The sequence below is a fragment of the Neurospora tetrasperma genome (assembly GCF_000213175.1).
Source record: "Neurospora tetrasperma FGSC 2508 unplaced genomic scaffold NEUTE1scaffold_5, whole genome shotgun sequence".
Taxonomy (NCBI): Eukaryota; Fungi; Ascomycota; class Sordariomycetes; order Sordariales; family Sordariaceae; genus Neurospora; species Neurospora tetrasperma.
Genome location: NW_009799103.1, coordinates 626,867 through 648,141, shown reverse-complemented (window position 1 = coordinate 648,141; position 21,275 = coordinate 626,867). Strand labels below are relative to the sequence as shown.

The 21,275-nt window shown below is 53.5% G+C and overlaps 7 protein-coding genes across 7 annotated transcripts; 3 read left to right on the top strand and 4 right to left on the bottom strand.

Annotated features, from left to right (window-relative positions):
* Positions 1–3,244: 3,244 nt before the first annotated feature.
* On the top strand, positions 3,245–4,151 carry NEUTE1DRAFT_111685 (uncharacterized protein; the record flags this gene model as incomplete). Its single annotated transcript, XM_009854689.1, has 2 exons — positions 3,245–3,355; positions 3,468–4,151. The coding sequence occupies 2 exons, from the start codon at positions 3,245–3,247 to the stop codon at positions 4,149–4,151; spliced, it is 795 nt and encodes a 264-aa protein (XP_009852991.1).
* A 739-nt stretch (positions 4,152–4,890) lies between these two features.
* Positions 4,891–6,581, bottom strand: NEUTE1DRAFT_123635 (uncharacterized protein; the record flags this gene model as incomplete). Its single annotated transcript, XM_009854688.1, has 2 exons — positions 4,891–6,444; positions 6,516–6,581. 2 exons carry the CDS (start codon positions 6,579–6,581, stop codon positions 4,891–4,893), a joined length of 1,620 nt encoding a protein of 539 aa, XP_009852990.1.
* A 1,209-nt stretch (positions 6,582–7,790) lies between these two features.
* Positions 7,791–9,934, top strand: NEUTE1DRAFT_85218 (uncharacterized protein; the record flags this gene model as incomplete). The annotated part of the gene is made up of 2 exons (XM_009854687.1): positions 7,791–7,836; positions 7,950–9,934. The coding sequence occupies 2 exons, from the start codon at positions 7,791–7,793 to the stop codon at positions 9,689–9,691; spliced, it is 1,788 nt and encodes a 595-aa protein (XP_009852989.1).
* Positions 9,935–10,559: 625 nt separating this feature from the next.
* On the bottom strand, positions 10,560–12,891 carry NEUTE1DRAFT_85216 (uncharacterized protein; the record flags this gene model as incomplete). Its single annotated transcript, XM_009854686.1, has 1 exon — positions 10,560–12,891. One exon carries the CDS (start codon positions 12,889–12,891, stop codon positions 10,696–10,698), a length of 2,196 nt encoding a protein of 731 aa, XP_009852988.1.
* Positions 12,892–13,475: 584 nt separating this feature from the next.
* NEUTE1DRAFT_95574 (40S ribosomal protein S20) lies at positions 13,476–14,673 on the top strand (the record flags this gene model as incomplete). Its single annotated transcript, XM_009854685.1, has 3 exons — positions 13,476–13,685; positions 13,814–13,960; positions 14,039–14,673. 3 exons carry the CDS (start codon positions 13,641–13,643, stop codon positions 14,198–14,200), a joined length of 354 nt encoding a protein of 117 aa, XP_009852987.1.
* Positions 14,674–14,817: 144 nt separating this feature from the next.
* On the bottom strand, positions 14,818–19,208 carry NEUTE1DRAFT_66523 (uncharacterized protein; the record flags this gene model as incomplete). The annotated part of the gene is made up of 5 exons (XM_009854684.1): positions 14,818–17,095; positions 17,289–17,358; positions 17,547–18,063; positions 18,186–18,834; positions 18,936–19,208. The coding sequence occupies 5 exons, from the start codon at positions 19,206–19,208 to the stop codon at positions 14,960–14,962; spliced, it is 3,645 nt and encodes a 1,214-aa protein (XP_009852986.1).
* Positions 19,209–20,825: 1,617 nt separating this feature from the next.
* NEUTE1DRAFT_102570 (uncharacterized protein) lies at positions 20,826–21,109 on the bottom strand (the record flags this gene model as incomplete). The annotated part of the gene is made up of 2 exons (XM_009854683.1): positions 20,826–21,006; positions 21,042–21,109. 2 exons carry the CDS (start codon positions 21,107–21,109, stop codon positions 20,826–20,828), a joined length of 249 nt encoding a protein of 82 aa, XP_009852985.1.
* Between the last annotated feature and the right edge of the window lie 166 nt (positions 21,110–21,275).

Sequence of the window (21,275 nt, the reverse complement as noted above, 5' to 3'; positions counted from 1 at the left end):
CGTTTGCGAACCTCTTCTTGAGTCACTTGGGCTCTAAGCAAGCAGCATCAACCCATATTTCGGAGTTCGGACACTCGGAGCAACATTCAGCAAATCTTTCCATTTGATCATCAACGGCGTGTTCGTTTCGGCAGCATGACAGTAACAGAAGCCTTTTGTATGGTGGCCCGGCAGAAAAAGTTTGGGGTCGGGGTCAGAAGCGCTTCCCTTACTACACCAGGTACTGCCGGCACAAAGCTACGGACACGGTCTCAGCAATCTGCGTCTCTTACTTGTACTTACGGCTACTTCGGAAGTCCCTTCAAGTTATCGCAGAGCAGGGCATATGTTGGCGTCCCGTATCTAAGCCAGCAGATGCCAGCAGATGTGTCTGTCCAGTTAGTGAACATTCGAGGACATTGCCCACCACGGTAACTTGCGTGCGTTGTCATGTACAGAATCGGGCGTGTCCTGTATAAATATATGTTCTGCCCGGCGCTCAAAGAGGAGATTGACGGTTGCCAATTTCTCGAGTTCCTACGGTACCTATTTTTGGTTTGAAAAGCATGCAGTATGTCAAGGCGCCGAGAAGCCCAGGAAGAAGTCCACTGCACACTAGCTGGAGCGGGATGTAGTGAACTTTCCAGGTCCTTGTCCTCGCCCACTCGTGGAGATCAGGCATATATGCATGTACGAGGAAAGTTTCTACCAAGGCTTGCCTGCAATAAAGCTGCCGGCTGCGGAGTCAACATATATATATGTGTGCGGACTACCGGCACCGCTTAACATGCTGCAGCTACTAGTAAACTGCCGATGCTTTTGATTTTTTTTCCAAGCCATGCTTCATGGAGGCTTTCCTCCCATCAAACAACGCTTGACTCCTTGGACGAGCCAGGTCGACGTTGACATGTGTCATTCAAGGAGAGGATTCGTGGTTTGAGTCAGTCAGGCGGTGATGGAAGCTGTCAGCGCCGGCATGGGCCTACAACAAATGGAAGTGCTGCTGATGTGACGGACATCAACCGATGGCTTGTTGAAGTAGACAAAGTGAAGAAGAGGAAAAAAAGAAAGAGAGACAGATAGGGCAGGAGAGCAGAGAGAAGGGAGATAGGTTTCTCTCATGTTTGTTCCATTAAAGCGTTCTGGCGCTGAAAAAGTAGAGTTCGTGAAGTTAGAATCAGATGCACGATGGAGTCAATCTCCCCAGTGCGGGAAGTACCTCTATTCACACCAAAAAGCGAAGGCAAAGAGAAACGACAGCGTGGCCGAGGAAAAAGTTTACCTAGAACGGAAGACAACTAGAAGAGATCCACAGAATCTTGGTTCCGTAACCAGAAAAAGCCAAATGCAAAACCACTTGCGTCCAAGGTGGCCTCTTCGGAGGTTATAGGTAGAACAGTTGGTGGGCGAAACATGCCTTTGCAACACACATGTCATATTGGTATGGCAGGCGGTCCACGAGCGGTGGAAAGCAGCGGACAGTGGTACTTTGCTGATAGCCCCGAGTACTGGCGGGCGGTTATGGTTCGGACCCGAATGTACGAGCCTCGATGTATTTGGATTTCGTGTGTCATAGTATGAAGAGAGGCGGGGGGTTGGGTTCATTACATGCGGATTATAGTCATCAATACTGTGGACAGATCAATATTATGCGTATCAACAGTGTCTAGTCGTGGAAAAGTTGGAACAGTAGAAGTGGGCGTCAGGTGTAGAACCGACCAACTAGGCATATAGCCTAGGCAGGTCAGAAATAATATTTAGCAGTACATACACTCACAGCTTCGTTTATCCTCCTCCATTTTCCACGCACGAGGATGCATAGATGTGTTGTCATATTAATAACCTCAGGCCAGTCTTTTGTCCTCAGGCACACCGGTATGAGAGTCACAGGGATTTCTGACTCTAGAGAGTATAAGAGCAGGTCCACCCCAGGTCCAGTTGTTCTTCTTTTTCCTCTCGCTCCTCATCCTTCCTAGGCAAACATCAGTATCACCACTATCAACCCACACCAACCTCACGTTCGAACATTCATCTAGGAACTTTCTCATCAAGACCAAGACAAACACCTCTTCACTCTCCATCACAAATCTTTATCCAAGCATCATTTGCATCCCTGAATCATCTCCCACCAACTGTTGACACAACATCATCCGCCAATACAAAACACCATTTCTATATATCATCAACTCGGTAAGTTCAGACGCCCACGAGCGCCCTGTGCTTTGGCTTCGAATGACTTTCTGCTTTCGTGAACGCTCTTGGTCCCGCGTTGCATTTGACCACTTGGTCTATGACTTTTGATGTTTTGCTTGCTTATGAATCCTCCCCTTGTGATTTTTGCTGCGTCTACTTGGCTTTTGTGTGACGATTTGCCCCAAACTCGCATAAGTGTGCAGCAACGAGAGGCTTGTCTCATCGGGCAGGTTCTCTGGTTCTTCGTCTGTTGCAAGCCCGGCTTTAGGGATCTCTTCACATTCTTCCTGGTGGTTGAGACCTCAAGGCAATCTACTTGCTTTGCAGCTATTCCCGCCGCTCAGTGCGTTCTGAACGCCGAGTCCGAGCAGCAGCAAGATGGTGACACACTGGACACTGGGGCAAAGGGAAACCTTAACCACTCAATGCTTCTTCCCAGTGAGGGCCATTGAGAAGATTAGGGCCAGACCCGCCTGCCCTTTTGCTGCCGTCCCCCCTATCACAGCCTGAAGTTTTAGCGGGCATGACGAGCCCCGCAACAAGAACCTTCACGACAGCTCCGCAGTCGGGTCGGGTCTTGACACCTCGCTTTGGCCGTCGACTGTATTGCGTTCTCTACCTTACCTATCGTGGCTCATCAGACCCAATCCATCCCGTCGTTATCATCACTGCCAGCGTATCAAGGACGGATCTAGGGGCTTGATGTGTAATACCCGCAATTCGCCCGGACGCCTCCCCTTGTTGTTCTTATAGCCAGCACCTGTTCTGATCTCCACTTCTTCCTGAGCCAGTCATGTTTTGGTGTCTTCAAAACTAGTAGCGCGACCAACAAATTTAGCATTGCAACACAGTTTGAGGTTACTTTTGGTATTTGCCAAAGGTTGTTGATGGAGCATTTGAGCAAAACGTTACGGCGTCGGATGGTTGACCTGTATCGGCTCACTGTACCTGAAGACCTACCTATCCAAACCTGGCCTACCATTCCGACTCAAATCAGCCATGAACAGTGGGTAAACAAGGGATGTAAAGCTAATAATCAGTGTCCTGCAGAACCAGACTACCATCCGACACAATGGCACCTCTCCACAACGACCACTCATCGCAGACCCTGCAGCTCCCCAAGTCTCCTATCATCAAAAAGGAGGAGCAGGAGGAGGATCAGGCAGCAGAGATGATCGCCAAGGTGCCTGCTGCAGCACCAAAGAAAAACGGAGCTGCTAAGAATGGAGGTACCTCCACTACCAGCAGAGGGAGCAAGAAGCGCAAGGCCCCCCCCCCCCACCACCAGCACACAGCAAGAGGAGGAGCAGCAGCCTCAGCCTCAGCCTCAGCCTCAGCCAAAGAAGCAGAAGAAGCAGAAGAAGGAGGTAAAGGTGGAATCCAGGTCCCCCCTCCTCACGCCCCCATCTGCTCCTGAAAATTTCTCGGGGCGGTCTTCATCATCCCCGGAGGTGGAGGTGGTGCCTCGTCCTGAGCCTGTCAAGTCCGAAGATCAGGAGCCAAGCGTTGGTAGTAGTGTTGTCCCGGTCAAGGGTAGCAGCGACGACACCTCCCGTGAACTCAAGTACCCTGCTGCCCTCTTGAAGTACCGGAAGGTGCTCCAGCTGAGAAGTAGCCCGAAGCGCGAGGCGACACTTCAGAAGTGGCTGCCGTTGGCAAACCAGCTGATGGCTGCCCATGTCAAGAAGCTCGCAGAGTTAAGAGCTGAGAAACTCGAGGCTGCTGCTGCCGCGCCAATGGAAAGCTGCGAGAGCAGGGAGAAGGAAGAAGTAGAGGTAGCTGCTGCTGGTGCCGAAAGAGCCTCTTGTTGCCCTCACCACGAGGTAGAAGCGAGCGAGGAGGACGATAGTGACGACGACGACGATAGTGACAGCGACAGCGATGACGAAGATTGGTGGCCTGGAAAAAATTTGGGATGGTCGAGAGATGAAGGGATGGAATATCGGGAAGGACAACCTGTATATGGGGATGGATACTAGGTGAATTGGAAAGGACACTGGAGATATTGGGACGGACATGGAGTGGGATACTTCTTGGACACAGCGAATTTTGAGCTTAATTTGCGGATCTGAAGCTGAGCATTGTTTTCCCGTTACACTAGATTTCCGTTTTTTTTTTTTTTTCCCCCAATATATCATGATACCACAATTACAGCCCAGGACTTGACTTGGTCATTTACAACGCCTTTTCACGTCGCACACACACTATACCCACTATACATTACTCAAAGCTATGCCCATCCCTATAACCAGCGCTATTCCGATAAGTATATTGCTAGGAGGAGGAAGGAGAAGAGGAAGCCATCGAGATCTTCAGCTATCGAGATACCGTATAAAGTTGTATAGCCAGGTAACCCAGGAACTTCACTCTGGTGCCTGTTATCAATCACGCGTAAAAAAGACAGCTAAAGTACAGTCATTTACATGAAAGGTGGCATGGGAGTTTTTGGGTGTTTGTAGGGGATGGGGTGGATGTGCGGAGGGTTACACAGATAGATGTTCAACTCGATCCACCAACAATAACCACCCAGACTACCGTGCTACCAAAAGATGCAACATGTTCGTCGTAATGCTACCATAACAAGATTGTGACAGTAACGGTAAATCCAACCTTACCTCTTTTCCTTCCCTCCCGAGGGCATGCAACTTTCTCTTAGTACCTTTGTACCCGCCCCCTTTAACCTCTTCTAGTCCATCCGTCATCCACAGAAACGCCCACTCAAGCAGCCAAATCCTCTCTTGGCCTAAACTCAACCATAACCCCATCCTTGGTACTCGTAAACGTATCCACCAGCTGCATCTCCCCCACGCGATGCCTTCCATACTCCGACCCTTTCTTCCCTCCCTCCGCCGGATCATCCACTCCCACCGCCCTGCGCAAGTCATACAAAAACAACACCCTCGCCAACGTGATGCTCATCTCGATATAGGCCAGTCCCTTACCAATACAACCGCGCGGCCCGATGGAGAAGGGGCAGAAGGCTGATTGAGCAAGTTGGATCTGTTCCTCCGTCTGCATGGCAGCGCCGGAAGCCTTTTCAGATGGAGATTGGGTAGACAGCCAGCGCTCAGGGGTGTAGGACCAGGGATCAGGGTAGTAAGCAGCGTTGTGGTGGAGAGTATAGTGAGGAACGCCAATGATGGTGCCTTGGGGAACGTGTTCGCCATCAATGGTTATCCCGCCTGGCAGGACTTCACGAGGCAGGAGACCGCCGACTGAGGGTGACAAACGCATTGCTTCGTCGATGCAAGCGCGGAGGTAAGTGCATGACTGGAGGCTAGGACCCTGGTGGATGTCTTCAACTGAAGCGAAGCGGGAGCGAATTTCGGCGGTGACGCGGGCGAGAGCAGTAGGGTTGCGGACCAAGTAGAATAGTGTCGCGGCCATTGCGGTGGAAGTGGTGTCGGACCCGGCGATAATTAGCAAGTTTGACTCGCCCCAGAGCTCAGGGGTCGTAAATCCCTGGCCTGTTTCCGGGTCGCGGGCTTTAAGGAGGTAGTAGAAGAAATCGCGGCGGTCGGTCTCGTCGCCTAGCGCCGTGCGTTCGGCAAGCTGTTGGCGACTGTAGGCCATGTACTGTGCTCTACCAGAAGCAATTTTGCGCAGAAAGATACGGTCGAGCGAGAGCTTGTCGAGCATGGGCATGGTGCCGCAGATGAGGTGGCGGTGGGCGGCGACGGAGACGAGGTCGACGGCGTAGCGGTTGTCGGGGCGCTCGAGCATGTGGAAGGCTTTGCCGAAGCAGAGGTCCCCCAAAATGTCCATGGCTAGCCAGCTACACCAGTCGGACATGTTTTTCGGGGAAGACCATCCCTTCTTATCGGCTAGCGGAGCGAAGCTGGGGCGGCCAAGGTCGCCGATGGCGTCGCAAAAGGTGCGGATGTTGGACAGGATGTAGCGCTCGACTTCCTTGATGGCGGAATCGGAAAAGGCGTGCGCCAGGACGCGCCGCTTGCGGGCGTGTAGGTCACGGTCGCGCGCGTTGTGGGTGTTGGGGGCCGGGTGGACGAAGGCGTCGTAGAACTCGGCTTTGCGGACGTTGGCCTTGAAGCCGTAGATGTCCTTGAGGGCGGTGTTGGAGTTGACGGAGAGCGAGTTGGGCCCGAAGCGGACGAATTTGCCGTATTTCTCGTGCATACGCCAGAACTCGAGGTGCCGGTCACCTTTGAAGGCGTGGTAGGCCATGTAGCCGTCGGTCAGCTTGGCGAGGAAGGGGCCGGGATATTTGGCGAGGGGGTGGAGGAAGAGGCGGTAGAAGATGAGGCATGATGTCTGAGGTTGTTTGTGTCAGTGGTCTTCTTGTTTGTTTGAGATGATGGCACGTCAGAGGATAAGGTACTCACGTAAATAGCACCGAGGGCAACCAAGGCCCCCAGCCAGAGCTGGAGGTGGGCAGCGCCAAATGCCATTGTTGGAAGCTTGTCTTTCTTGTACAGACGTTGTAGGTAGACGAGACAAGATAAGTGCTTGTGTAGGTTAATAAGAGAAGGACAACTTCAGATGGGGGCCGATACTATAAGAGAAAAGTGTCGCCAAAGAGGTGATCGGTGGTCAAGTAATATCTCCCTGCCGTCATCTTGCTTCTTGCTGCTCGTTTATCTTGCTTGCGATGGTGAGGAGGACGAGGATCGGTTTGCGCCGGCATTGCTGTTCGGACAAATGACATGCAAAGAAGGGGGTCAGACCAGGGTTATGCTAGCGGTTAGAGAGATGTCCAGGGTTATGAATGGACAGCACAAGTGCATTATGTCGTCGCAGTGTCATTGTTGACTTGTATGCGCCAATCGCCAAGAGGTCATCTGCCACCAATGCTGCGGCAATTCACGGTATTCTCTCTCCTTTTTCTTTTAAGAGAGGACGGAATTCGTTGGACACGGAAGGTTTCCATCTCGATGACCGACTTAGTTTCGTAACTTGTCGTTACATTGCATGCTTCGGATGTTCAGGGGTTCGGCACCCGATGCGATGGAAATGAATTGCCGGGGATTGGACGTCATCACCTTGATCGCATTGGATATGGAGTATTGTTTACTTCCTTAGTAAGTATGTACTTGCTCATTGATCGGAAAACCCCGAGACATATTACGCTATGTTTAACTCCATTCCGAGTTCTTGGCAGTAAAACAAACAAACAAACACTGAAAAGCGGTCGAGGACAAGAGCGGACAGGAAGAGCGGCCTTGAGCGGAAGAGAGGGCCGATCGATGTCGTTGACAGATCCCCATCGTCTCCAGAGCCCCAGAATTGCAGTGGAGTTGCCCAGGGGAGACAGTGGATGAACTCCCCGGATTTCTTCCTCTTGGCGCGGTTAGTGCCGATTCTAGCGGTCCCTAGACCGAGATGTCCGTGCACGCCGAGAGCCCCCACTCACCTTAAGCCGACGTCCACTGTTTGTCCAACACTGTGCTTCTGTGGCTGACGGGACGGATGGAACAAAACCCACTGCTGATCCACCGAACCGCTGAGCCGCCGGATCATCCCCAATTCGATTGCAAGGCTGAGAAGGCTGACTTTCCTTTTGCAACTTTTGAAGACGCGACGGAATACACGGGTTCTCTCTCTTCAGCATCTTCCACCATATGGGCTATCACCCCGCGACATAACCTCATACCGTCGCCATGACCATCTGCAAATTCTATCAACAAGGCACTTGTCGCTATGGAAGTACGCGTTCTGGGAGCTTTCTACTCTACACGATTGGCCTTACTGACACTTTTCTTGTCCAGACAACTGTCGATTCGAACACCCTCCCAAAACTTCCGGCGGATTCCAAACAGGCAACCGATTTGGTGCCCTAGCCGGGGGCGGCTCCTCATTTAGTAGCAACCGAAGCGGAGAAAACCCCTACAGCCTCGACGCCGATGCCATTCGAAAAGACTTGACTGAAGAACTCCCAACATGGATCCTCTCAGCCTACGCTCCAGGAAAACAACCGCCCGAGCAGCTATTTGGTGGAGAACAACGGGAACAAAGTTTCGAGGAAATCCGAATGTACTACTTGAATGGTCTTGCCGCCGGTAACCCCGAAGGAGCACTGAACGACATCAACAACCTCTACCAAAGCGCACAAGCGCAGAACCAAGCAGCACTGAGCAATATCCAGGGCGCTATCCAATACATCGTCGACGCCGGTAATAAACATCCGAATCGACACGACATTTGCAACCAAAACACATTACCGGGAGGAACAACGGGCGAGTTCGGAAAAGACAGACCAAGGCCAAGTGCATTTGGGAGCTCAACAACCACACTTGGTGCTCCTGCCACAACATCCAACGTCTTCGGTGCTCCCTCTCAGCCAGCGGGCGCCTTTGGCCAGCCATCAGCCCTGGGTGCCAAGCCAAATCCCTTTGGAACTCCGGCCTTTGGACAGGCAGCACAGCCAGCTGCTGCTTCACCTTTTGGCCAGCCCTCAGCACTGGGTGCCTCAACATCAGCTTTCGGCGCGCCAAGTGCCTTGGGTGCGAAACCAAATCCCTTTGGAGCACCATCAACAGGAGGGGCATTTGGCCAACAAGCTGCCACCCCCGCTTTTGGACAGCCTGCCCAAGCGACGAGTGCGTTTGGCCAACCAGCACAGCTAGGAGCCAAGCCGAACCCATTCGGAGCACCAGCCGCTCCAGTGGCCAGCGCCTTTGGCCAGCCAGCGACATTAGGAGCAAAGCCCAATCCGTTTGGAGCGCCAGCTGCCCCAGCAGCAGCAGCAGCAGCAGCAGCAGCAGCAGCAGGAGGTGCATTTGGGGCTTCAACAACAGCCAGTCCCTTCGGACAGTCCACACAGGCCGCCAACCCGTTCGGACAATCAACAACTAGCGCTTTCGGACAGTCAACATCAACTCCAGCAGCGAATCCCTTTGGGGCTCCAACACAGGCGACAGGAGGTCCATTTGGCGCCTCCACGGGCCCAGCCACCACTAATCCCTTCGGCGCCCCAGCTGCCGCCGCTCCCGCTGCAACACCCTCACCATTCGGTGCCTCCACAACAACACCAGCAGCCAATCCCTTTGGCGCCTCAACCACACAACAACAGCAACAACAACCATCCGCCTTCGGAACGTCAACCACCACCCCAGCCATCAACCCCTTCGGCCAACCCCCCGCCGCCGCCACTTCCACACAACCCACCAGTGCCGCCGCCGGCACCTCCCCCTACGCCCCTAACGCCACCCGCCAACACCCACTCATAACTGCCTACACCACTCGCTCCCCGCTCGACAACCGTCTACAAACCTTTAAAGGAAAACCAGTAACCTACCAACGGATTCCCAAGCCTGGTGCGCCCGACACGGCGCCCCCCGAGAAGGAGGTACCGGTGATTAGGAACTTTGACGGCAGTTTCCAGATGATTTGGTTCCCGGATGGAGCGCCCAAGTACACGCCCGATACAGAAGCGTTAGAGGGGGAGTATACACCGGAAGTGTTGAGTGCGTGGCAGAAATTTATGGAGACGGGCAAGTTTGAGGGCGGGGTGATGCCCGAGGTTGCGCCGAAGAGGGAGTTTTGTGCGTGGGATTTTTGAGGCGAGGATGGTGTTTGTGGCTGTTTCAGGGCGGGAGAGATGAAGGGAAGGAGAGCAGGAGAGAGAAATTGGCAATGGAGAGGACAAGGAAAGAAAGGAAAGAGATAGGGACGGATACACTGGGCTTCAAATGGATAGATATGGATATTATGGATATGTTTCAAGGACTGTACACTACGGGAAAACGCAAGAGCGAATCTTTTTGTCTGGATTATTACCAGATACCCAACTTGAACTCAAAAGTCAGCGAAATTGGAAAGATAAGATCACTTGGGTGCGCAAGAGGGGCGGATTTTCCATACACATAAGGATGGACTGTTTGTGGTTTACGATATATGGGAATGGAATGGGATGAGATGCGAACATGGAACATTGGACATGTAGCCTGCTGCTGTTGGAAAAAGTGAGGCTGATTTTGTAAAGCTCTAGCGTTGGTTGTGGAAAGTAAACACGGGACTAGCTGCGGTAATAGAGTGTCAAGTACAAGTATAGGTAGGTACTACCGTGGCTATACTCTGCAATACTGGAAGACAAGGATCCTGAGACGTTTAATGTGGAAAAGTCCATCCCTATTTTTTTTTGTCTAGCAAACGCCAACTCTTTTGTTTCCGTATATAATAACTGGATCGTGTATGAGTTTCAGTCAGTTAGCACATTAACAGATTTGTAGATGGATCCCCCTAGTAATCTGTTTGGTCCGTACCTGGATTTTCCCCTTAATGCAAGCGAGGTGCATAAAGGAAAATACAGCGGGCCGTCTTTACATATGGAAGCCTGTTATGTCTGAACTTTCTCATTATTCAAAATCGAACAAATGATCAAAGGGAGGTGAAACGGGGTTGAGTAGAAGTGTCGAAGGGTTGTTTGTTGATGATCAAAATTGCTTGTTCTTTTCTCTAACCTGATATCGGTTCGCATCATTTTCCGATCTCGATTAACACGCATCTCTCTTCCTCTTTATTCTTCGCAACCGCATTAAGCTTCAACTAGGTAGTAGCAACAACTTACACACCAAACCCACCCCTAGCCATCTTCCTAGCCCTCTGGTCCCTCCGATTATGATTCGCTCTACTCCCCTTATTCGCCTCCTTTCTCCTCTTCGCAAGATCCGATTCCGGCGCTCCTTGCCCAGTCGAACCCCCGGCCTCACCACCACCTCTTCCACCACCACCACCTGCACCTCCCCTTCCTCCTCTCCCCCTTCCTCTCCCGCCGCCGCCGCCGCCACCACCCGGACCTCTTCCACCTCGTGGCCCACCATATCCTCCACCCCTCGACGGCCCATCACCGCCGCCATCTGTATCCGTCTCTCCGTCTCCATCCTCCCCTCCTCGATCTCGCCACCTAGTAGTCTGTATCTCAACCTGCTGTCCACTAAACGCCCCCTCGCCAAACTTCCTTTCCAACTTCCTCTTCATGTTCTGATCGCGATTGATCATCACTCCGAACCCTTCCACCGCTTCATCACTTAGCCCCGTCTTGTCGCGTAACTCCTTCCTTTCCCGCCCACGTCTCGTCTCTGCGTCGCGCCCAAACACACCCGGTCGCGTCTTCCATACCTCATAGAGTACGGCCTCTGTCGCTTCCGCTAACCCACCAGCACCACCACCCTGGGAAGAAGGTTGGTTGTTGTTGTCTTGCAGCCGAATGTCTTCGACACCGGCGGCAACGGTTGCTGCGTCCACTGTCCCGCCCACGTCGGCCGCGTCGTACGTGTCGTCACGCTCGTCGTCGTCGGAGTCGAAGGCGGCGAGGGCGGACAAGATGCGGGATTTGTAGGTGGGGTTGGAGGTGGTGGGCGGGGCGGAGAGTAAGCGGTCGGCGGAGGTGTCGGTGCGTTTGCCCAGTTGGAGTTGGGATGCGGGGACAGACAGTAAGAAGTCGTCGTCGTCGACGAGGGGGTTGGTGGTGGTGGTGGTGCCTCTGGTTGGAGGTAGGGGTGGGGTGGATCTTGGTGAGCGAAGGTGCCCTTGGGATTTGGGTTGTTTTGGGGATGGGGGTGAAAGAGTGGCGGATCGGTCGGCTGTTTGGAGGTGGGGTGGGAGAGAGTCCTCGAGGAGACAGGCGACGACTTGCTCGGTGTCGGAGGAGTAGTGGTCGAGGAGCTTGGAGATGAAACCGGAACCGAGGTCGGGGAAGAGATCCTGAATTTGAGAGATCTGGGACATGCGGTGGATGTGGATTTCTTGTTGGTGTTGCGTGTCCTCGAGGGAGGAGACGTCTTTGCCCTTGCCCTTGTCGATTGCCTTGCGCTGGCGGTTGACTAGCCTTTTGGGGCGCGGGACGCCACCGCCGGGTTTCTTGAAGGCTGCCAATTCCTTCAGGACGGATTTCGTTCGAATGTTACCAGACCCGACACTTTCCAACTTCCGCTGCAGCTGTTGTAGTAATGGTGTGGAAGTGACTAACTCGGCCACCAAAGAATCGTTGACATTCGTCGGCCCAGCCTTGTGCACATCCGCCGCCGCTTTGAGAGAATACAGCTGATCCGTCAGAGCAGACAGTTTCTGATCCTGGCTACCGTCCGCCAGCCCAACCATGCAGAGGTACGTCGTGGCAATGATCACCTTGCGGAGAGGAGGGTTCATGATCTTGTAGCAAGACACCAGGCCGTCGAGAAAGTCGCTACCGGCCAAGAAGAAGCTGGCTACTTGAGGAGAAGATCCAATGAGGTCATTTACTCGGTCCAGTCGCTGTTCCACGCCCTTCAGATCGCCGCCTTCTTGGAGACCAAGGTCCAGGTTCTTGATGAGGATCTTCTTGAGGGCGGATAGTGAGGCGTCTAGTGACTTTTGAGCTGACTCGGAGAGGGACGATAAGAGCTCGGAGGATCGCTTCTTGCCGTAGACACGGCAGAAGTCGGAGAGGAATTCCCATTGCGATAGAGGAACCGGTGGCGATGAGGAGCGTAGCAGTCGTGAGGTTAAGAGGAAGGAGCCCTTGAGTAGGCGCTTTGCTGATTGGGATGGACCGAGAATTGAGGTACTACCGAGTGCGGTTTCGTGAGCGAAGGAGGTAAGGAATGCGGTAAGGCTTTCATCTTTGGCTGAGATGGAGAGAAATGCAACATCGGGAAGCGAGAGGTGGCTGTCGATGAGTACAAGCCATGCGTCTAGGCAAGCGATCCATTCATCGGGAAGCAATTGATTCCTCAGGGCGGCGAGGGGGAACAGCGCAAAGGCTGGAAGTTTGGAGGCCATGGTCAGCCACGGTGTGATATGTAAACAGCGGGCCAAAAAGGTGTTTGATGCCAAGACTTGGAGATGTTGACGTCGATGAGCGAGATGCAGTGAGCTTGACCACGGGGGTTTGGTGTACTAGTAAACGGTGTGAGTGATAAATGTTGATACAATAGAAAAAGACAACCCCGTCTATTTATCAGCAAGTCCAAGTCTACAAGAAACGTCAAAAAGTGGTAGGGGGACAAATGAAAGTGAAAATGGAAGTTGGAAATGGAAGTTGAATGTTGCCCCACCGTGACATGCAGTTGGACAACTTGGACGGGGAATCGTGAAAGGTACAAAGTGACTTCAATTCTACGTATTCATTCTTACGCCGGATGTGTCATTGCGGGGAGATGCCGGCCGGCAAGACCTACGCTGGACGATCCCCCGTCGAAGATCCTCAGCCACATGATCCTCCCAAGGTTCTTCCAATTTTCAGCCACACTCCTGAGGGGTCAAAGAAACCAAACCGAACAAGCGCAAGCCACACGCCAAGCCCACAAAATCGCCAATGCCCCCGTCGCGCGCAAAATATGGAGTAAAAAAAATAATCTCGACGGTCTGTTGAACGCTCGCCGGAACAACTCAACTTCCAGTTCGCCAGAATCCAAGCTTCGCCTTCATCACTTTGCCGAAGCCGTACAATCTACTCCTTCGAGTCGTGAAGGCACCTTTTTGCAGCCCAGCAGCCTCCTTAGCAGTCAATCATCTCAACACCAGTCAAGATGTCTTCCTACAACAAGGACCAGAAGGATTTCGGCGAGGCCCCCGTATGTTTTGCCCGTTGATGGCGCTGTCGTCGTCGTCGTCGTCGTCGTCGCCGTCGCCATGATAAACCTCCCGGTGGTCGGGGACATCAACAACAGGAATAAAAACTAACTGACCCCCCCAAATACAGAAGGTCCACCGTGTCCGTATCACCCTCACCTCCCGCAAGGTCCAGGCTCTTGAGAAGGTCTGCTCCGAGCTCGTTGAGCGCGCCAAGACTAAGGACCTGCGAGTCAAGGGCCCCGTCCGCCTTCCCACCAAGATCCTCAAGATCACCGTATGTCACCCGTCCCTCTTCTTCTTCTCCTTTCTTCCTTCGATCGCACACTAACCCGTGTCACCAACAACAAAACAGACCCGCAAGTCCCCTTGCGGTGAGGGTTCCAAGACCTGGGATCTCTTCGAGATGCGCATCCACAAGCGCCTCATCGACTTGACCGCCCCCACCGAGATCGTCAAGCAGATCATTGTCAACATCGAGGCCGGTGTCGAGGTTGAGGTCACCATTGCTGCTTAAGTTTGGCTTTGACTGGCCAAAAAAAGGCAAGGGGGCAAGAAGCTGCTGTTGCTGCTGCGAAAGCGAGCAGGGGTTCCGTGTTACCCGAACCGAAACCCTCCAACCAGGGGAAGGGAAAAAAATCAATACAAAAAACAATTGGAAAAAAACAATTGCCTCAAGGGGGCTTTGTGTTGTGGTGGGTTCGTTGGGCTGGTGAAATAGTGCAATGATCCATCGTTCCTTTTCCCCTGGATTTTCCTGGTCTGTTTCTCTTGTGCCTTTTCCTGTGATGGTGATATGATCCTGCGTATTAAAGATTGGAGATGATTGCACGAGGAGGAAGATGGCGGGGGGCAGCTGAAGTCGCGGGCTTTTGAGGCTGGTCGTCTCATCTCGACTTAGTCAATGCCTATGGAAGGCAGAAAGGGAAGACCGCACAAGGGAAAAGGGGCGCGGTCCAAGTCGTGCAGAAATGTGATCAACTGTTCAACACTTCAAAGAAAGGCTGTGGTCTCCGGGCTAGAGAACCAATACCACCGCAGGCACAGGGCGATATTGTGCCAGACTTAGGTTATGACATTATTTCTGGGAACATATCCAACTGGAGACTCTTAGACGACGAAAGCACAGGAGACCAAGATTCCAGAGTTCTTCGTGTTCTTGGATTTGGTATCAAACCTCGTATTATATACGAGTCTACAAACGCGTCGCTCCCTCGCTCCCAAGAGGTCATTACACATCATACAGCTTCCGATCGGCACATCTTCTCGCCCGGCTTTATGCGTTCCAGTTCACCGTGCCCAATTGCTCCTTAGGCTGGCGCGAAGGACCCTCATTCTGAGCCTCCTCGGGCTTCACGGCCTCCTCGACCTTGGAAACCTCTTCGACCTTGGGTGCCTCCTCGACCTTGAATGCCTCCTCCTTTGGCTGCACAGGAGCAGTAGTCTCCTGCTTAGGAGCCTCCTTCTTGGGCAACTGTCCCCTCTCCTTCCAGCCCAACCCATGCGCCTCCGCCACGCCAATAGCCAAAGGAATCCCCCCTTCCTTCTGCGCCAACCTCCACTGCAACTTATCCTCCATGGCCTTGTACACCTGATGACTGATATACGTGCCCTTGAGCCACCTCTCGGCGCCCTCCGCCTGTCCTTCCGTCTGGAACTCCCTGCGCCCATGCAACACTCGCCAGTTATCGAAAATCACACACTCGCCCTCCTTCATCTTGAGCTCAAACATGTTCTCCTCCGCGCTAATCTCGCGCTCAAACTCCTTGGCCGCCGGCACCCACTTGGTCATGTTCTTGCCCTTTTCCTCCACCACCACCGCATGCTCGTTCTCGGCATAAGCACCGCCGCCACCGTCTTGAATGACGCGGTTGCCGAGCACGTTCGTCGCCGTGGCGCCCGTCTGCCGGCTAAATGGCGCCTGGAACGGCGGCGCCCAGTGGATCCGGCTCAGAAACCCCTTGCCTTCGCCCGTCCGCCCGGCGTACCGGAACGTGTTGCGGCCCATATGGTAGTCGTTGCCGTTGCGGTGGTAGTGGAACTGCGGCGAGCGGTTGCCGCGCAGCTGGTCGAAGGCTAATGGGTTGTTGAGTTCCAGGGAGTAGGCGGCGCGCGCGCCGTCGCTGAAGAGGGACTCGCCTCCCTGGAAGGAGTTGGAGATGCAGTGCAGGAGCTGCAGGCGGGGAGGAGGGTCGATGTACATCAGGTCTTGATGCAGGCCTAGGAAGACGTTGGTGTAGGCCACGTTCTCGGCGCGAGGCTTGGAGCGCACGTCCCAGGTGAAGCCGTAGAAGGTGTGCATGAGGATGCCGATGCGGTTGGCGATCTTTTCGACTTGGGATTCGACGAGGGCTCGGTCGGACGGGATCGAGTGCACGAAGAGAATGCCGAAGCGGGCGAGAGACTCAAAAGCTTTCCAGAAGGCGGCGTCGGAGGTCAGCCAGTCGTTGTACGAGACGCGCAGGTCGCCGGAGTCGATGTGGGCTTGCAGCTTGGAGCGGTCCCAGAGCGTGCGCTCGACGGGGAGCAGGTTGCCGGCGAGGTCGTACGGGAGCTGCCAGGTGAAAATATCGGAGGCGTCGTAGGTCGAGGTGTGCGTGGTGGCCTCGGGCGTGGCGTTGGTGCTGACGGTGTCGTTGGCCCAGGCGATGGTGATGGAGCCGTCGGCGGCGTTGACCTCGGCGCTTTGGACCTCGAGGGTCTCGGGCAGAGAGGTGCTGGAGAAGTTCTTCTGGCCGGAGTCGGGGTTCATGCAGTGCGGGCACTTGCAGGTGTCGCGCAGCCAGTGGAGGGACATGGCCACTTGCTTGGTGGTGCCGTCGGGCTGGGCGAAGGTGATGACGAGCTGCTGCTGACCATCGACCACCTCGACAGACTGGGGAGTGCCGGCCTTGAATTCGCGTGCTTCTTTGGCGATCTTGTTGTATAATTCTAGCAATTGCCCGTCCCTCTGCACTGCTGCCGTAGGAGGCACCCCTTTGAAGGCTTTCTTCATATTGACAATGTCTAGCCGTAAGGCCCCCTTGTCTTTTCGCAACTTGTTGTTGGATTTCTTTAGCTGAGCGAGGTCGTTTCGTAACCGGCTGAGTTGTATATCGAATTCCCTCTGGGCTTCTGCCAATTTGTCCGTTTCTTCGTTGACTTTCATGCCGGCTTCCTTGTCGGCTTTCATGTCGGATCCATTGTCGCCTTTCTTGTCGGCTTTCTGGTCCGCTGTCCTTTGCTTTTTATAGATCTTACGGAAAAGTAGCTTGGGCTGGGCCGGCTCGGTGGGTGCGGTACTGTCACCGGCGGCGGGAGAAGGGGTAGTAGCATCGTCGGCGCGAGCTGCTGATGAGCAGGATAAAGTGCGGATCGCCTTGGTTGATGGCGTGACGGCGAACCGGCCGCGCGCAAGAGGAGCGGCTCCAAGCTGGCGAAGCATGGTGTCGTCGTGGGGAACGGGGAGCTTGGTAGACAGTCGGCGGCGGCGTACGACGGCAAATCTAGGTTGTTGGAAGAAAGGTTGGAGAAAAAGAATTGCTTTGGCGCAAGGATGGATGGATTACAAGTTGCCGGCCAAGCTTATAGTACTTGAAGCTTCGAGGCTCCGTAACGTAACGTACGATGAGCTCCACTCCAAGCTTCATGCGGGGTACAAGCGGGAGCTTGGCGTTGGCGCACAACTGAGTAGCGCTGAGCTGTTATTCTCCGTATAAATACCGTCGGCAGGTTTCGGTATCCTGAACTACTTACCCCTGACTTTTGTTTACTTTCCGTTTTTGTCAATTGATTCTCTCAAACGTCGTCTATTTTCTTTTTCTCAATTGCTCTTATCATTTATACACTTGTATGGATCTCCCCGCGTTCCCAGATCCTTTAACGCATACACGTGTTGTGACTGCGCCCTCTCATCCAACACATCCCTCTCATGCAAAATCTCAGGATGATGATGGTATTCCACCTTGACCTCCTGCGTCATCAAGATTCTTCCGCTATTCCTCGAGGTAGCCACCTCACTCCCGCTTATATCGCAACTCTCAATGTCATGAACCTGCAAGATGGCCTTGTCGCTTGCGCTGTCATCAGTCGGGGCATGACACCCTCCACCACCTGAAGACAACGACAAGCAATCACTTCCCGTGCGACCATGTTGGGAAAGCTTGTCGGGGACGGAATGAAAGCTGCCACTGTTCAAGGTGGTTAAAGTCGTACTACCCCCGACACCATTCTTGCCTGTCGACGGAGGCGTTGAGTGTGGCTTGCTGCTATGCAAGCGGTGCTGCGCCAGCAGCTTCTTGCGAAGTTGGCGGCAGAAGGCGCGGTGGACGGGGATGCAAGCAGCCATAATGGTCGTGCTCGCCTCGGCGGTAGACCACACTATGATGGCGCCAGAGTCGTCTGTTTTGTGTCGTATGTCCCATCAGTAACCATCCACTCCGTTCTTTTCACAATTCTCAATTCTCCCCCTCATCAACAAATCAACAGCATGAAGCAGAAACCGAGAAGCACAAGTAACTCACAAGTAAAATTCTCACTCGTAATCCTCCTCATCTTCACCGCCAGCACAAAAGCCGCCACCCCACTCACCGCCCCCACGCTCATCGTCGTCGCCACTCCCACCTTCTCCCTCTTGCCCAAATTCGTGCCCCAAATCGTCTTCCACGGGACCACCGCCAGCAAAATAGCATATGTCCCACTGACACTCCCTGCAAACGTCGCGAACCCGTTCAGCGGTTCGATCTTCACACACACATGTGACACATCATCATTCGAATCCCCCAATGCTGCAGCCTGCGGTGATCCGCATTTGGGTATCCAAACCAAGACCCCCTGAGCGCCCTTGATGAGACAGATGGTGATGATGACGAGCCAGACGATCCAGACTGCGTATTGGCGCTGGTGTTGTCCCGGGGAAGAAGAAGAGGGCGTGGTGCAGCAGGAGGAGGAGGAAGTACTAGATCCCCGGCGGACAAGTCGAAGTAAAGTGACGGCCCAGGAAGTCTTGGAGAGAGCGACGGCGAACATGGAGAACATGGCGCCGAAGTGGTCACCTACGAGGGTCAGACGCGGGATGGAGGTAGCTGGGGAGGGGATGTCGCAGGGGTAGTGGCCGAGGCCGAAGAGGGAGATGGAGACTTGGGCGAGGGTGGCGGAGAGGGTGTGCGTGAGCTTGTTTGTTGTTGGTTGGATGTTAGCTACCTCTAGGTAGTCCTGTGTGGAAGTGGACGAAGGTGGAAAAGTGAAGAAAGAAAAGAGAGAAACAAACTGACCCAAGCAAGAACAAGAAAGTAATCATCCCACCATAACCCCTTCAGTCGGTACATCTTGAGGTATAACCTCGCAGCGAGGAAGGTAGTAGAGAAGGAGACGAGGATCCAAAGCCCAGCCGAGGTCTCGGGGCCTCGGTTGGGAATTGGCCCTGTTTCGAGCCCGGCGAGGCGGCGGCCGCAGTAGCTGTCTGGGCTATACTTAGGTCCTGGTCCGGCCGCTGCTCCGTCGATGTGGGAAATGCCACGGTCGATGAGAGTGGCGAGGAACCCCATTGCTTATTGGTGCTGCTACCGGGCTGGCGGGATATCGTCAGTTTGCTTGTAACGAGATGATGAAGGGTCCACGGAGGTGTGGTGAGCAAGGTCAGGGTCAGGGTCAGCTTCAATGGAATAAGTTTGGCGAGTCGTTCGTTAGCTGGGCTGCTTGTCCATTGAACTGGAATGGCCGATGGAATAGCCGGGAGTTCAAGAAGCAAGAGGTAACACGAGGTGGAGAATTCCATGGAGAGGGAGAAACGGTCTACTAATAGTATCGCTGTTTATGAGACATATCGCCGGAGACAGACAGCAGAAGACTGGAACAGAAAAGGAACTTAGGAGGCTGAGTGGCGTTGGTTGGCGTCGGCGACCACGTTTTTGGGGGCGCCAGAGTCATCCACATCCCAAGCGTATGCATAGTGGTGGTGTCGTCAAAATCTCGATTACACCTCATCTGTCAGGCGGATGGGGTTATCGAACCGTTGTGGCGTCCACTTGGTATCATCATCTAATTCCGGTGATACAGAATGGCGCACACTAGTTCAAACCGAGTTACGGCGACCGGATCAAACACCGTCATCTGCGATGGGTACGGTCGGAGGCAACCATCGTGTCATGGAGCCAACCCAACATCACCCCCCTTGCCTGGGGCTTCGGGTCGAGACCACAATCTGAATACGATAGGGCAGATTCATCCAACCAGCTCCTCGTTGGGGCGCCATACGGGCCTCGAAAATTCAAAAGGATTCTAAACCATACCATGCACTCCAGATGTTTGTTTGTATTCGGCAGAGACAGTGGAGATAACGAGGTTCTGATATAATACCGCGCGGAAGCTTACCCCAGATTCCGATCGTTGTCTCGAGTCCAATTCCCTGGTACAGGCGCAGGGAAGCAAAAGGTAGTTTTCAGGGAAATATGGAAGCAATGGCAAGCATAGACACAGTCCGCGCCAGGCAGATTGGGAAACACACAGGACCGCGCGGTTAGGAGCTCTAGAAAAGGGAGACCATCTCCGGGACCTAGACAAAACCCATACCTCCGCTCGAACAATCTCGATGAACAGCCATAATCGATGGCACCGGATGCTTCGCCTCAAGAATTCGGTTAGAATACGCTAACAACGCTAACTGTCTTTTCTATGCCTGGAATACGAATTGTTTGCGAGCCAAGAGACAAACAATCGCCCTTTCACCTTCCCACGTTTTAGCCCCTATTCACGGCGGGGGACAGCATCGCTCTCCAATGACGGTTTGGAAGAAGGACACTAACGAGCGAGTGGCTTGCATACCGGTTCACGCCAACCGTCATCCTGGTATTTTTTTGGTCCATTTGAGATATAGTTACAATTAGGAGTCCCTCCCACGACGCTTGAATTAGACCCTCGTTGCGGATGTCCCTTCGGAACCGAAGAAGGTGAAGGAGGTGCTTCGGTTCCTGTCCCGGTTTTTGAATTGTTTGGGTGTCGCCTTGGGGTTGCATTCGCTTCGAGGAGTCGAGGGGGTCCTCAAAAACATGCTGATGATGCGTGAATACTTGGAGATTCGATATCCAAGACAATAATGTCCAGTGGTAAGACTTCAATCCTCCCCTTTGCTTCTCTTTTGTGGAGGTTCCCATGTTGCCGCGCAATCAGGAAGGCATGGCGGCTAGCTTGGTAATCTCTTCCTTGTATGTACCTCCACCTCCCTCCTCTGGCTCGATGGGTGTGGAACTGGAGTCCTTGGTGGAGGGGGAGGACTCTGTTTGTGTCTGCTTGTTCGCTCTATCCTTGGCCATTTGTCTCCTGTATGACGTTTTTGTCAGCGGCTGGCTCGCCAAGAGGAATCATGGGTGACGGGGACGCACTCCTTGTCGTGGATGTACTTGTTCTCGAACGCCTTCTCGCGATCAGAAAGGGGGTTTGAGGAGTCCATGGTTGCTTGTCGTCGGTCTGTGGTTGTTTACGAGATTTGGGTGCGGCTGTCGTAAGAGGTTGAATATTGGTTGTTGTAATATCAATCCGTCGTGTCTTAACAGAAAGAGGAAGAAGAAAATGAAGGCGAAAAAGAAGGACGGGAACACAATGACGCTTCCTCTTTC